The 15,931-nt window shown below is 38.0% G+C and overlaps 1 protein-coding gene across 4 annotated transcripts in view; it reads right to left on the bottom strand.

Moving 5' to 3' along the window:
* Sap47 (Synapse-associated protein 47kD) overlaps positions 1–15,931 on the bottom strand; it is a 66,909-nt gene that overhangs the window by 47,391 nt on the left and 3,587 nt on the right. For all 4 annotated transcript variants that reach the window (XM_083124040.1, XM_083124042.1, XM_083124041.1 and 1 more), the window contains exons 2-4: positions 15,041–15,265; positions 10,636–10,730; positions 6,135–6,256 (exon numbers count right to left, since the gene is read on the bottom strand). In XM_083124040.1, coding sequence (XP_082980166.1) covers positions 6,135–6,256; positions 10,636–10,730; positions 15,041–15,265 — 442 coding nt within the window. The remainder of the gene's footprint in view (positions 1–6,134; positions 6,257–10,635; positions 10,731–15,040; positions 15,266–15,931) is intronic.

Here is a 15,931-nt window from a genome sequence, read left to right as displayed (position 1 = left end):
TTACTTTTTTCAAAATTTTGTAATCGAAAATTTATCATCCTTGCATCATTTTCAAATAACAGGAATAACTTTTTGGAACAGCACAGCAGCATTTATCACTCCTTGCACCCTTTTGTAAGACCTTCATTCATCCTGCACAAAAGTTGTTGCTTGAGAATAAAGAATCACACCATATTTTAATTATTTTTTTTACGAGGAACATGTCCTGAAGATTAAGGTTAGCAGAAGTTATTTAAAGCTTGCTTTGTGAACACGGAAACTAATTGAAGCTAGTTCAAAATAGGATGTCAATTATTGAATCATTAACGAGGAAACTAAGAAATCTCTGATATAATCTTAAACGCTACCAGAGAGATCCAAATGTAAGGTGGTAAGATATATATGTATGATCATTTATATTTATATTTGGAAATATATTCTGATGTAGCTACGTTCAGTCCAACAATTGACTTTGATTATTTCCTTCATGCAGCGCAATGAATATTGAACGTGAATGAACTAGCATAATGATTTTTCGTGCTTTCGTATAGCATGATATGGTATCCTCCGTATCCTCTACTATTTGACACACCTTTCTCAGAGGAAACCAACGAACAAGGCCAACAATAAAGTTTCCGCTTTTTCTACTGCCAGTCAACTGTATAGTTCTATTTTTTTTTTTCTGTAAATGCGTAACATACTGCTTACCATCATTCATAACTCCTGCTTGAAACAAGTCCTGCAAATCACCTACCATTTTGGATTGTTTGCACTTTTATTATTATTATACCGAAAATCCCATCTCCAGAATGTCATCAATAACTCCCGAATCCTCTCCCCCCTCCCCATTCACTAAACCGACAAACAAGCAAATAATATGAACGAAACACTTGCTGCAAATTTCACACCACAGAAGAAAGCAAAAGTCAACCTCCCACGGTAACAAACAAGTGTCTGCTGCCCCGAAAACAGCATGTTCTTGTGGATGAATGGCTCGGAGTTGCCAGTCGAAATATTTTGTAGAAAAAAGATAATAAAGGTCATGAGAAAAATGCGTCAGCATACAATGGTATTCATCCCAGCAGAGTTCAAAAGCTAAAAAAGAAATGTTGGGCACACTATACCATGTGGAAATCGGCAGAAACGCGAATCGGGTATGGAATTGGGTGGGTTGCCGAAGGCACATCGGGATCGTTCGGGACTGCATCCAGGAAGGCCACATGGTGCAGATGACACAAGGCAGTCAGTAGCGTGTTCGTGCGGAACTCTGAATTTCTTGCAGTGAAAGTTCGGAACGATAATTGTCGAATTTTCATGTTCAGGGAAGGCGAATAAAATATATTTTTTTTATTGTGTTGTGGGTACACATTGCGTACCTTGCGTACCCAGAATGCACGCCACTGCTATCTACGAACCTTTGAAAAACACAAACCCTTGTGCATCCAAGCAACATAGCTTTAAATGGTCACTATGGATTCACGTAATTTCACATATGGTATGACATATAAATACTCAGGTAGCCATGTTTTCTATGGCTGAAAAAAGAGCATAGTAAAGCAAAATCTGACTGAGATGTAATTTTTAAATATCATACTGAATTTGCGGTGTTGCCTCGAATTTATAAATGCCTGCCTCATTCTTGATCCCATCTCAAACAGCCTGGGCTTGTTCTCATCTCGGTTTATGAACAATAGTGAATACGTTGCAGATCAGTCTTGATTGATTGATTGATTTGGTGGGTGCACAGTAAGGCTAATCGGGACTGGACCTACAGTTTAAAGTTGGATTCCGAACCGCTATGTGCCTCCACCGGGTATCGAACCCGGGACCCCTTGATTACAAGGCAACGACGGTACCACTGCGCCATCGGGGAGGCCCGCAGATCTGTCTTACTCCATGAGAAAACCTCTATTCCAATGAAGTATTTACGAATTGTAGCATGGTTCGAATCCGACAGCTCGTTTTAAATAAGCCTCTTCTATTTCTTCTCTCATATTTCATTCACACCATTCCCATCAATAGCCCCTTTCCATATGACTTTCTGATTCAACTTTAATTTGTTTGTTAGTACTTTATTTCTGTCTTAAGATATGCACTACCGCATGACCCCACAGTTCCCTAAATATGATTTTTTGGCACTTACAGCATTCTTTCACACCATGTAGCCTATATAGCTCTTGTGATCTTAGTTGACAAAATAAACCACAAATGAAAAGGCGATACATTATGTGTGTCATTATCGATACATTATTAATTGTAACTTTCAATATAGGTGCGAGTTTCAACTTTTATATTCTTATTTATGATGCTGTAAATGCAAGATAAGAATTTGTTACGTTAAAGTTCTAGGAAACCTGGATAAAATAATCTCTCTCAAACTGAAATACATAATGATACACCACCAATAAGTGGCTTTCTCACAGATTTCTGAAGAGAGGTCTCACACTGTCATTTATAGAACGTTCTTTTTTATTATGAAAGCTCGACAAAGAGAAACACTATAATTTCCATCCTGCTTCTACTCCTAGGTGAATGTCAGTATGCAGAAGTTCGGACTTACAGAATCATGTTTTGTACTTTTTGCTGTTGCTAATTGCCATTAAGCGCAACAGAATGCATGATTATGATCAGACCAACATGTATTTTAATACTGACAAATGTAATAATGGTAATACTGACATATTGACGTCGATAATATCGATATCAACATATCGCACAGTAATAGGTAGGTGATCTAAGGTTGGAATTTTCCAGCCTTGTCCTCATATAAAGTGGCTCTGGGGTTCACCCAGTCTCAAATAAATGAGAACTTGGGAGTAACCCTGAGTGCTAAAGGCAGCTGGAGCATGAATAACCTACACAGACCCCAAAAAAATTTCCGCAAATGCCCAATTTGCCACCATTTTGGCTCTAAATTTACCCTTAAACTCCTCTAAATGCAAACTTACGACCCCCAGATGGAAAATTCTGGATAAACCCCTGAGCATAATGGTAATTGCATCACTTCCAAAAATGACCAAGATTGAGATTATGTCAGACCCTATATTCACATCCCCTTTTATGGCATGGTGCAATGTGTATGGGGAACCTTGTCACAGATTAATCACAACATTAAGGATGAATGGTGAATTCATGAAACAGAGAAAGTAACAAACACAATGAAATGCAAAAGCCTTGCCGAGGACTTTAACCTAGAGCACGAGCGATATCGTGACCGAAGAAATTATGCTATGCAGCAGTATCAGAACATAGACAATAATGGAGTAATACTAATGTTGAAAATACACAAAATAAATAAGGATGGCAACAGGCACCTTTCTCATGGCATGAAAGTGATACTGTTTGTCATATTCAAAATTTTATCCCTTTCGTTGTAAAGGATAGTATTTTCCCCATATGAAATTCCAGTTTTCTGACCCAACGTCACTGCAGACCTTACTTTCTTTCGGTTAATTAGAATTATAAGAGCAAGTAATTAAATGAGGGGACCTCTGCAGGATAAGTGAATCGAATCGAGGCAATCTTTTCCCCAAGAAAATAGTACTGGACAAAAAAACAGTTTCAATTTGAAGTTAATGATTCGCTTAAAAAAAAAAATCAATGAAAATTACTAGGACTGAAATGAAATTATATGTGTGAAGTATACAGTGACATGTTAGTTGACTTTAAGTTTAACAGAAACTAAGTAAAAAGGAGCCAAATAACATTTGCCATATCGCTCTAAGGACCAGTGCACCCCTGCATGCTGCAGTTGATCCTAAGCAATCTTCTACTAATTCTTCAACAAGCAGAAGGGTTTTAGTGCATATTCACATTCACTTTCTTTATCCATGTGAAGGGGATACGATATCCCAAAAATATCCCCTTATTTTCATGCTCTGCAGTTTGCTGTAATTTTATTCTGATGTAATTACATCTAAGACTGCAGTTTTTCTGCATAAGGCATTTTCTCAAATTTCAAGCAATGAGAAATTTCTGTACGAGGTGGTAAGATGCACGCACTACAATGTAACCATTACTCAATTGTACCTAGACACTTGGTACCCTTTGGTTCCTAATGTATCAAACCTATTTGCGAAAATTGAAAACTTATGTCACCAAATTATCACTCTATTAATAAAGAAAAATAGCAATGTAAGAAGTATGTTATTCTCAGACTCTGTAGTGTAAAAAATACAACTAATATAGTATTTGTATTATGTAGCATCATCTTTCTTCCATTTTTGGCTAATCTCGATGATGTGGATGAGTAATGATTAGATGAAATTCATGAGGGACAATCGCAAAGAACAGCCATGCCCAGGCTAGAACTTCAGGGACAAGAGACCAAGAATTGAGCAGCCACCAAATAAGATCAACTATTACTATTTGCAGTCTATTACAAACATACATACAAATTATTATTGGTTGTTTAACACTCTAGAAAACTTCAGTAAGGTAAAAGTAAAGTTCCCCATGCATATATCATTGTATCATTGTGCTATGAAGACACATTTAGGGGATGTGGGGGTAGGGCCCCTCACATTCTCTACCTTTGCCATTTTGGAGGGAATGTGGTCAGCACCATGATCCAGCCACCTTTAACCCCCAGGTACCCATATTGATTTGAGGCTGGGTGAGCCCTAGAGCTACTTTATGCGGGGACATGGCTGGAAAAATTCTAACCTTATATCACCCATTCCGGAAATCGAACCTGGGTCTCCAACATGGTAGTCAGATGCCCTATCAACCAGACCAGCGTGGCTCTTAGAAAATTTCAGTAAGAATTCAATATATTGTCAAACTTCTGGTACATCAGCACTGAAAATATTTGAAGTGATGGAATGCCACAACAGGTGGTCTAACCACACTACTCAAATGTAATCAGGAATACATTCACTAAACACATCGCACAACCATAATTTTATAGCTTCCTCAGGGTTGAAATTCATTTTGTTTGCAAGCAGATCATCCATTAAACAAATCGTCAATGGCTATCTGCAAGTAGTTTTTATGTGATTCAATTGGTTAAAGCCACGCTTGCACATTGCTATTCTAAGTGCAATGTCATGCATGAAATTCACAATACAACTTAACTAATGGCAATAACACTTGCAGTGCTGTTGTTTGATTGATTGATTTCGTGATTTAAGTCCACTTTATACACAGTAAGGCTAATCGGGACTGGACCTACAGTTTGAAGTGGGATCTGAAACACTATGTGTCTCTAAACCCGGACCCCTTGATTACAAGGTGACGATGCTACCATTGCAGTGCTGTTGTTCATGTCAAGCTTCTCCAGTGTTACTTGAGAGGGTTCACTACAGTGACAGTGACACAAAACACTGTAGAATGGGCACTGGATCAGCTTTTCTTTTAGAAGTGTCACCTTTGTAGTTTTTGGCCACTTTGGGGGCTCTCATATGTGTAGCTTCAGAATAAGTGCTCTTATATTGTGACAATCAGGCAGTCATTGCCTGCCTGAATCGTCGAGTCTGTCATGTACCCGAATTGTTGTAACTAGCTCATGGTGTGTTTACTAATGTATTGTATCATGCATTGTATATTGGATCTTCCTCAAATAAAGCAGATGCTCCTTCCAGAGATCTGATCACCTAAACTGCAGCCAATCTGTGACGCTGCTGTCACGTGCTTTCCCAGCATTCCCAGCCACAGAAGCATCTCAGTTTGGTGAAATCAGCGGGGCTGATCGGATGATGACAACACTCAATAAATACTATTCTTTGGTGCAGACTAAGAAATGATTGATTTGGGGTTTTAAAGTCCACTTTAAGCACAGTAAGGCTAATCGAGACTGGACCTACAGTTTAAAGTGGAATCCGAACCACTATATGTCTCCATACAAGGCAACGACGCTACCACTGCACCATCGGGGAGGCCCTCAGAGAAAGAAATGAGTGCACAGCTTTGGAAATGCCACAGTGCAGTGAAAGTAGGTATTGTATAGTCATCAAAAGTACTGAGTTAAGTCATTGAAAATGGGACTTGAGAAATCTGCAAAACCAAAATTCTAATTGCAGCTTGCAACTGCTCATTTCGAACACTGTATAGAACACATAATACTTTTTCACAAAAATCACACAATCATGAATCATCATATACATAATTTATTTGACCAAAAAACACCATGCATGAAACCAAAACATGGTACTCACATTTTCTTCAACAGATTTTTTAATCTTGGCGCTTGCTTCACTGACTTTAATTCCTGCTTTATTAACAGCAGAAAAGAAGAAACTACCAATCGTCTTTGCTCCTGCTATTGCCTTGGTGGAAACTGAAATGAACAAAAAAAGGAACAGATTCAGTCAAAGTATACAAACTCAACCAGCTGCACAAAAGCAGCTCGGGTGAATGTCTTGAACCTGAGTCAGCAGTATTCTGTGATCTACAGGTTGCCTCGTCACAATTTTCAAACCTTAGATTTTAAGGTAGCATTAATTAAATATTCCGGCATACTTGAAAAATATATTAAAAATCCACGAGCAGTTTTTAAGAAATTCCGAGCCAAGACAGCGTCAAACTCAGGTTGAGCCACAATTTGAAAATAAATCTTCAGTAGGACAAATTGTACAGCTTGAAATTATGATATGTAGATTTAAAATTGAGGAAGGGAACATATTTTTTCAGTATTCATGACACGATTAAACTACAATCATAGAATTTATGGAACCTGTAGGTACCAAATTTATAATACATTAAAAAAGGTAAAGTTCCCAGTGCATAAAAGCACTGTGTCATGAAGGCACATTTAGAGGATGTCGCGGTAGGGCCCCACACATTCTCGATCTCGGCCATTTTGGAGGTGATGTCAATAGCACCATGCTCCCACTGCCTTTTCCTCCCAGGGTTGACCCCAGGTATGCATTGATTTGAAGCTGGGTGAGCTCCAGAGCCGCATTATGCAGTGAGAAGGCTGGAAAAATACCGAGATTAGATCACCCACCCTGGGAATCAAATCCGGGCCTCCCGGGGAGAGGTAAGATGCTCTACCGATTAGACCACAGCTAAAAACATAAAATAGTATAATATAATTACAAATCCAACAAGTGTAAATTTGTAATATCCGAAGTTTAATTAGTGATTTCTTTGTTGAACATTGTAGAAGAAAGACTCCTCCCCCCTTCTTTCTTTTCATTCAGCTTCTTCAAATTCTGTCAAAGCATTCCCATCTATCAGCCATTATGGTCATGCAATAAAAAGTAAAGGTAAAGTGTTCCCCTGTGCTTAGCACCACGCCATGAAGGCGTATAGTGGATGTGGGGGTAACGCCCCACACTTTTTTGGTCCGGTCATGAGTGGGGGTGATGTGATCAGCATCATGCCCCTGACTGCCTTTACCCCCCCCCCAGGGTTTCCCCCAGGTACCCATGTTATTCGATGGTGGGTGGGCACCGGGGCCGCTTCCATCGTTAGAAAAGTTCCCGGATTTGAACCGGCCGGTCATGCAATAATGATAGTTAATGAGAAAAGCATTGTTAAAAACACAAAAAGAATAAGTTACAATACAAAATCTCTCATGAGAAAAATGCAAGAAACATTGCAAGTTGCAAAATTCAAATCATCCTACATTAAAGCAGATGACAGCTATTTGTGATACAGACACAAATGATCAATAAGTGCTCCCTCCCCACCCACTCCTCTACTTGAAAGGATTCCAGGAATATCCCCACAAACTATCGCCAAGTTGGTGTAAGAAAATGCCTTATACTGATTCATAACAGTGCTGCAATGAAAGAGATGTCTCGGTCGTCAAGCTGGTTTTTTGAACAACTAACAACATGACCACACAGAAGATTCTGGATGGAGTTTCAAATATGTATGGGTGTTCCTTCTGTTTGTTCTTATACTACTTCTTTATTCATCATCATGTGACATTAGGTAATCAAATACAAACAAAGGGAAAAAATTAATGTTACATTGAGGATTGTTCACGAGCTGAATCCCTTAGTAGCAACAATATGTGTATGGAAAGTAAATTTCAACAAAAACATATTTCAAGGGCCACCTGTTCACAATATGTGTCTCTAGGTTCACCAGCATGCTATAAAAAATATATTTAGAGATGCACTCCACAGAAACACTTATAAACACCATACATTTCCAAAGCATAAAACCTATATTCTTGTAGACCATTTTAGAATATTTCTGACCATTGGTAACAAATACAGGATGGATGACATTCAGTGAACAACTTCCCCTACAATTCATTCCACGAAATCAAGCTCTGCTGCCATATTTCGGGCAAACTATCAGATCCTGCATTAAAAACATGCCGGGTAAGCATTGTGCGAATGATCTTTGCCAAAGTGAATCAAGGTTATGAAAATCGTGGTCATGCGAGGAATGTGTATGTATTAAACATCTCGACCCAACCAGAGACTGAATGTCATATTGGGAAAAGATATTCAGAAAACATGCACAAAAGAACTGACAGACATAAACACAAAGTCTACAAAATCTCCCATTAAGGTGTGGCTTTAAAAGCATGTATATGAAAAAAAGTTTCTAGACTACAATAGCCGCATGTCATGATCAAAGGCAGGCCACATGGCAGATACTGGTAAGAGGTAACTACAAGGCTATGATGCACTAGTTAGAGAAAACAATAATCTACAGCAACTTTCGAATAAGAGCTTCCGCATAGCGAAATGGTTAGCTCTTTCGACTTTTGTGCATGGTTTCATTCTGGTGCTACAAAAAAAGTAGAGATGGGATTAGAGCGATGAGCGACACAATGAATAGATTTTATTTATTTTTTTAATCTGTGAATAATCAATGGAAGTCAAGAGATAATGAACGGACAAAATAAAGGACTAAATGCAATGAAACAAGAATGGCTTACCTACGAACCTAGTTCCCTTGCTTCACAGTGCACAGTGCTATAAAAAAACTTCACCTTGAAGATGAGCAATAATTATTTGTGTTTGCATAAAAACAGAGTTCTTTATGACTTCTGTTGAGTTTGTTAATTTACATTTTTTTTAAAATAAAATGGTCAATTTCATAGAGCTGGCCTTACACATGTAGAAATAATAAAATTTAGTTTTCACTTCTCACTGTAAGAGGGCTACAGATAGCTGATTCCAACAAAACATAAATATGACGTAAAATGTTTCTCCACGTTGCAGATCAATGTAAACTATTCCAAAATATGACTGAGATTTTACCACATTTCAAGCAGTGCGGATGTGTCATTTCACTGTGATGCAAACTACCCAGATGCTATATTAGAAGCTGAAAGAGTTTAATTACACATTTGACATGCATTCAATGATTACTCTGTAGGAGCTGATGCCCTTATCTTGCCCTGTGGAGGCATATTAACCAGTGTTTTGGATACTACCTTAAAGCTGTTAGCATAGTTCCAAGCAAAAAATTTTAATCTGATCATCGGCTCATTCAGACATACTACAAATCTCAAGAGTCCAAAGACTTTAGTAAAAGAAAGTCTCTAAAACTCGGATGAAGATACGAGGTGTTGCAGATATTAAGGGCAAACTCGCAAAACACAAGTTGCGGGAATCAGCAGTTTTCCAAATGTCTGTCCTATTCTAAAGCTGGTGCTCCTATTCCAAAGCAAATTTCAGAGTATCATAGCACAGCCACAAGGAAAAGAACTTTCGATGAAAAGTCATACCTTCCCCTTCATCGGCTCAACTCGAGCCATAAGGAAGCATGCTCCACTCTGCTCCTCCCTTCCACGTGGGAGTATGGTGCAACGGAGTTGCGAGTCTGCGCAAGCTCTTTTGCCTGTGGTTCCACGTAGAGGCGAGGTAGACTTCTGTTAGATGTGACACGAGTTCCTACAGTATTCAATGTACAGTGTGTCCATAAATATACTGTCATACTTTAAAGTGGTATTACATCGCTTTGGATAATCGCATTTAAATGAAATTGGTGACATTTGAAAGGAAAACTCAAATATTTTATTTTACAACTCATAGACATTGAATGTGGCCCTGCAGACATCAAGGCGATATTCCCATTCATGCCACACATGCTCCAACATATCCACAGGGATGGACTGGATTGCAGAAGTGATGCGAATTTGCAGTTCTTGCAGGTTTTGAGGCAATGGGGGTACATAGACACAATCTTTTATGTAACCCCATAAAAAAAGTCACAGACCGTCAAGTCGCCATAACCACTTCAATCCGCACGCTGAACCTTCAACAAACTCTGCGTGTAATGATATTCTAAAACACAACAACTACGTTCTTAAATCTTCTGTAATTACAACACAATTTTAAAGGAAAACATTCACATGTAACCTGCCTGCCTGCTAAATATCCAACAATGAACCCTCATCGTCCATTGTTGTCAGGAGTGAATTTATTTCAGTTTCTATGTTTGATCTTGTTCATTGTTGTCCATTGCTGATATTGGTGTCCATTGTTGACATGCACAAAAATCTTTGAGTTTTTTTCAAATGTCACCAATTTCATTTAAATACGATTATCCAAAGCGACATAATACCACTTTAAAGTATGACAGTATATTTATGGACACGGTGTATATGATACAACAACGAAAGAAATATTGACTTTTGTCAAGTTCGACCCTAACATCCACCATGCCTCATATTACAAGTGCTAAATAGTACCATTACAGAACAATTTCTAATAAACTTCTGCAGTTAAAAGACGAACGTACCTCCTCCGATTCCTGCAGGATTCCCATCTTTGTCTTCACCAGCTAACTCCTCGCCTTCTGATCCTGGTGGTTCACTATCTGCCCCGCCTGTTGCACTGCAAAATAATAAATAAAACATGTTGACTAAAATATGTAAATAATGCATACTAACTAAACAATTACCTAATAATTTTCAAAGCATGGCATGGACCAATTTGACGTGATCATTTTATTGCCATGATGGCACGTTATTTTGTTAGCTATTCAATTTACTAATCTATTTTTTCTATAATCTAGTTCTATTGGAGCTCCCAAATTTCCATGTTGATCCACCAACGAAGTAGTACGCTGGAAAGCACAACAACAGTGGCGATGGGCTGACCATGCATTACCGAATAACAAGCTGTCTTGTAGATTTCGCCCTCACATGGTTATTACTGCTCATTATCTTATTAAGTATATTAGATATGGATCTATGTAAAATATCTGCTAATACTGCTAAAATACCAACATAAAATTAGAAATGATCCACAATGAACCTGAACAGTTCACTAATGCTTATAAGCAGCTGACTGCAACACATTTTGCATTAAAAAAATGCTTAATTATATATATACTTACCAAAACCGGGGCATATGAATTTACATTTATATTCATTAATATAATAACAAAATGGCAGAATTTGGCAACAACTTACATTTCTAATATTGGACATTTAGTCCCTATATCACTAAAAAGAAATCCTGCACCATGGCCTTGCAGTCTAATGTGCAAGCTTTGGGCTCCGGATACCAGACGTGTGCAGTGTAACAAGAATTCCTGAGATTTCGGCCTGTGTATGGGACCGATGGCATCATGAGGAAATTGGGGAGCTACGAATGAGTAGCTTAACTCAGTGAAAGAAAACCTACAACAACGAACGGGGTTTGTCGTGCTGACCACACATCAGCCCGTAACTGGTTGCATAATGGCCCACTTCTGTTGAGGCATGTGGGAGTGATGCTGGCAGTCAGTCGGTAGGTCCTGGGCCTCACAGGCTGTTATGCCACAGGTTATTATCAATAAAAAGAAGCGAGTTTATTGCAGTAGTTAAGTGCTATTTACGGAAATACCGTATCAGTAAAATAATCAGCAATTTAATGTTAAACTTATTAAATGCATATTTCAGCCAAATACTTATTACATAATGAGTACACACATGCATATTTCGTTTTTAACGAAAACACAAAATGTGAAATAACACATTATAATGTTATTTTTCATGTTTCTGAAAGGTGTGAGGTTCATTTTCCTACCCTGTTTTGTCACGAAATAATGCGAAATGAACTGCAAAATGCGAAATAGTCTCTTAAACATGAAATTTAGAGTTTATTTCCAGATGTGACACTTTCTGAAGTCAGAATTATCTATTTATTTATTTTGTCTTCTTTTACATGGCGAAGTTAAGGCTGTGGAGCTTTTTCTTCCACTGTGAGTTGTGCAATTCAAGGAAAATTGGTCAATTCTGCTGTGAATATTTTAGTAGAGTAAATGGACCCCTTTATACAGGAATAAACTTAATACTCTGGTAGCTACATAAATTTGCCATTAGAAGGGATATGCTTATTTTGTGTAATAAGTGCAGTTTTTTATTTAAATTTAGAATTAAAGTCACAATTTATAAGCCAAAATGTCATTTTATATACCACTTTTGATCCGGTTTTTCACCACTATAACACGACATTATATTTTTATTTACTGCTTTTGAACCCGAAATTGACTGTTATTGTACCGAAATTTTGCTTTTTTTATTTACCAAAAAGATGTGCCTCTAATAATGAGTAATCTGTCCCCACCCTAATGTATTGGATCACTTTACTGCCTGTTAGTGGAATGTGTAAATTGCAAATGTATATTGGTAAAAATATCGCCCATAATCCTCGATTCAAAGATTCATAAACTAAAGTACGAAAAATAGATGGTTTTCATATACAGTAAGATGCACATGACTGTTTAAGTATGGACCTTAACTTGACATCTATTTCCTCAGAATTTCCTAATGTTGAATTCGAGTGTTTCATATTCATCACGAGGAAGAATTACGGTTAGATAAAATAAATGAAACAACAAATTCAAAGAGATGCTCATTCAAAGCACACAACACTTCGTGCACATGAGACTTGCTCTATCTTTTGTATGATAACTAACCAACACCAAATGCACTCACTAACACAGGTGTTCATGTGGATAATTTTGATTTCAGTGGGGAAAAAAAGTGGGTGAAGAAGTGAACTCGTGTATGTTTATAATATTATAAACTATTCATCCACTGAGGGAAACAGAATAATTATTGTGGGATAATAATCTCAAAACTGGAAATCTTTCAGTTCTTAGTAAAGCATTTGCTCCAGCATGAAGATAGTGTCACCAATGGACACGTATGAACTGTACACAATGAAGCTGCTTCTGACAATGCTGTCCACCTGTCTCCGACTTTGTTCTCTCTCTCTCTCTCTCTCTCTGGCTGCCCAGCCATCATATATGGCATGCTGTATAGTGCTTGCATCTTCATAGCATTTGTGAACAACTATACTAACAGTTGGGCTGAAAAGTTCGTAGGCTAACATAGTAAAAAATATTTTTTTGACAAAATTCGATTTTATTATTCAATATAGTTGCCTTTGGGGGGTGATACAACGATTATAGCGGTCATACAATTTTTCGATGCCATTTTTATAGTATGATTTCTCTTTAGCCTCAAAATAGGCCTCAGTTTCGGCGATTACCTCTTCATCAGTGCTAAATTTCTTTCCAGCGAGCATTCTTTTAAGGTCTGCAAACAGGAAAAAGTCACTGGGGGCCAGATCTGGAGAATATGGTGGATGGGGAAGCAATTCGTAGTCTAATTCATATAATTTTGCCATCGTTTTCATTGATTTGTGACATGGTGATCGTCTTGATGAAACAGCACTTTTTTCTTCTTCAAATGGGGCTGTTTTTTCGTGATTTCATCCTTTAAACGCTCCAACAACGATATGTAATAATCTCAGCTATCTCGATCAACTTCACTTTACGATCATTTAAAATTATTTTGTAGACTTTTTTGATGTTTTCGTCGGTAACAGCCTCTTTGGGGCGTCCACTGCGTGCATCGTCTTCGATGCTCATTTCGCCTCGTTTAAATTTAGCAAACCACTTCTCAACGGTTGATTTTCCTGGTGCAGAGTCCAAATAATGTTTATCAAGCCAAGCCTTGGCTTCAACAGTATTTTTTTTCGCCAAAAAGCAATGCTTTATTAACACACGAAATTCTTTTTTATCCATTTTTTCACAATAACAAAAGCTGCTTCACTCACAATGCTATATCTCATGAACTAATTATCCGGCAGCTGTGAAATTTATACACGTATCTTTTGAAGGTTAGTACTAAGTAAAAATCACATGGATTTAATTCTAGTAACGCCATCTATGAGTCAGCCTACAAACTTTTCAGCCCAACTGTTACAGAAGCTGACGAGGTAACAAATATTATATGGACAAATTCTTCTCTATAACAAACTTTTCCCTCCATAATTAGAACTGTTCCAAATCATGCACTATGATTCTAATTTTATATATCCCCTATCAGTTCAGTGTAATTTACGTAACCTATGTGGAAGGACACACAAATAAACATGCCCAGGTTAGAACGTGAATTATATACATAATACTACTAGACTGTTCCATTCCAAACCCACATCACAGCTTTCATCTAGTTCCTTTGGTGACTTTTCGAGTACCACCCCCTCTCCCCCCGAAGTAGGGAAACATCAAAACTTTGGAAACAAGTAATGAAAAAGTACATGTTGGACATTAACCACATAGCCAAGCAAAAAAATGGGTCCGTTCACCCAATGTATCTCTTGAGAATTATGTTCATTTTTTCTAATTGAAAGAGTTTTATGTTTCACATAATATAAACTTGGTTCCAGCATACGGAAAACACAAATAACTGAGATATCTGATCCCAAAGTATGGCCCATGTAAGTAGAAACCTGCCACCTTGGAGTACTTTCGCTGCTCTTTATTAGCAAAAACTGTGTGTGCACACTAAAATAGCGAAATAATACACCGGAAAAAGCTATCAGTTCCAAATCTAACATTCCTAACCTAACGACAAAATTATAGCTGCTATTGTGGAATATCGTGCTGAGTTTCACTTGCGCGAAACCTCTGGGCTGTTCTGCTTCACTCTAAGGCAACATACTAAAGCAACAGACTTACTATACTTCACAATAACACATCTCTGTGAACTAAAAACAAAGGAAAACATTCATAAACAACATAATCTTCATAAACCATGCAAAATATTCCATTTTCTGGAGGAGGTACAGGGTGAAGGGTACCCCAAAAAATCAACTTGACTACATGCTAGGGATCTTGAAAGATGAGCACAGCGAATACCAACCTCGAATTATCATCATCTTCTTTCTGTTCTACTGGAGATCCTTTCACAGACTTTTCAGATGTCGGAGATTCTGCTTTGGACTCTGGTTTGACCTCTTCAACAGCAGTGGCTTGGTCTGGAGCTCCTGGGTCACCTTCCTTTTTCCCTACGCTTCCAAGCCACCCTGTCATCTGACTCCTAACATTTGCTAACATCTCCAATTTACCTCCTCCGCCTTTGGTGGGACTGAAAGAACAGAAAGAACATGTACACTTCAAAACCAACATTTTAACAGAGGAACACTAAGGGAGATTTCTGGCTGAAGTGACAAGCAAATAATAAAAACAATAACCCGTGGCATAACATCCCATGATGTCCAGCGCCTACCTACAGACTCCCGACCTCACTCCCACCTGATTCTACTCACACACCAGTTATGGGGTGACGTGTGATCAGCACGATGAACCACATGGCCATTGTGCAGGATCATGTTATGCTTAGATAGCGAAATCAAGACTGGACATACAGTGGGATCTGAACCAACACTAACAATATAATATTCATCACAGTATGTATAGTTTACGCACATTTCCCTACTGCTATAGGATAACTGACAATAAGGATAGATTGAGGGAATGCATGTCTGACTTGGAATTTGAACCAACAATCCTTGACTTTGCAGCATAATATGCTAACCACTAGGCCATGATTGCTGACACACACATACTAAAACAATGTGCAGAAAATAAAGGAAAATTGTAAAGAATTATTCTATGAATGCAAGTCAGAAGATTATGTATAAACCTGTCTTCCTTCTTTATGTTTTATTTTATATCAGGTTGCCCTTGTTCAACAGTCCATTTGTTCACTTTTCACCTCCTAGGACCACTTCTACTGATGGGGTGATACACA

Source organism: Lepisma saccharinum, chromosome 6, assembly GCF_977018435.1.
Source record: "Lepisma saccharinum chromosome 6, izLepSacc3.1, whole genome shotgun sequence".
Classification (NCBI taxonomy): Eukaryota; Metazoa; Arthropoda; class Insecta; order Zygentoma; family Lepismatidae; genus Lepisma; species Lepisma saccharinum.
Note: the sequence above shows the minus strand (reverse complement) of the source record. Positions and strands in the feature narration are given on the sequence as shown.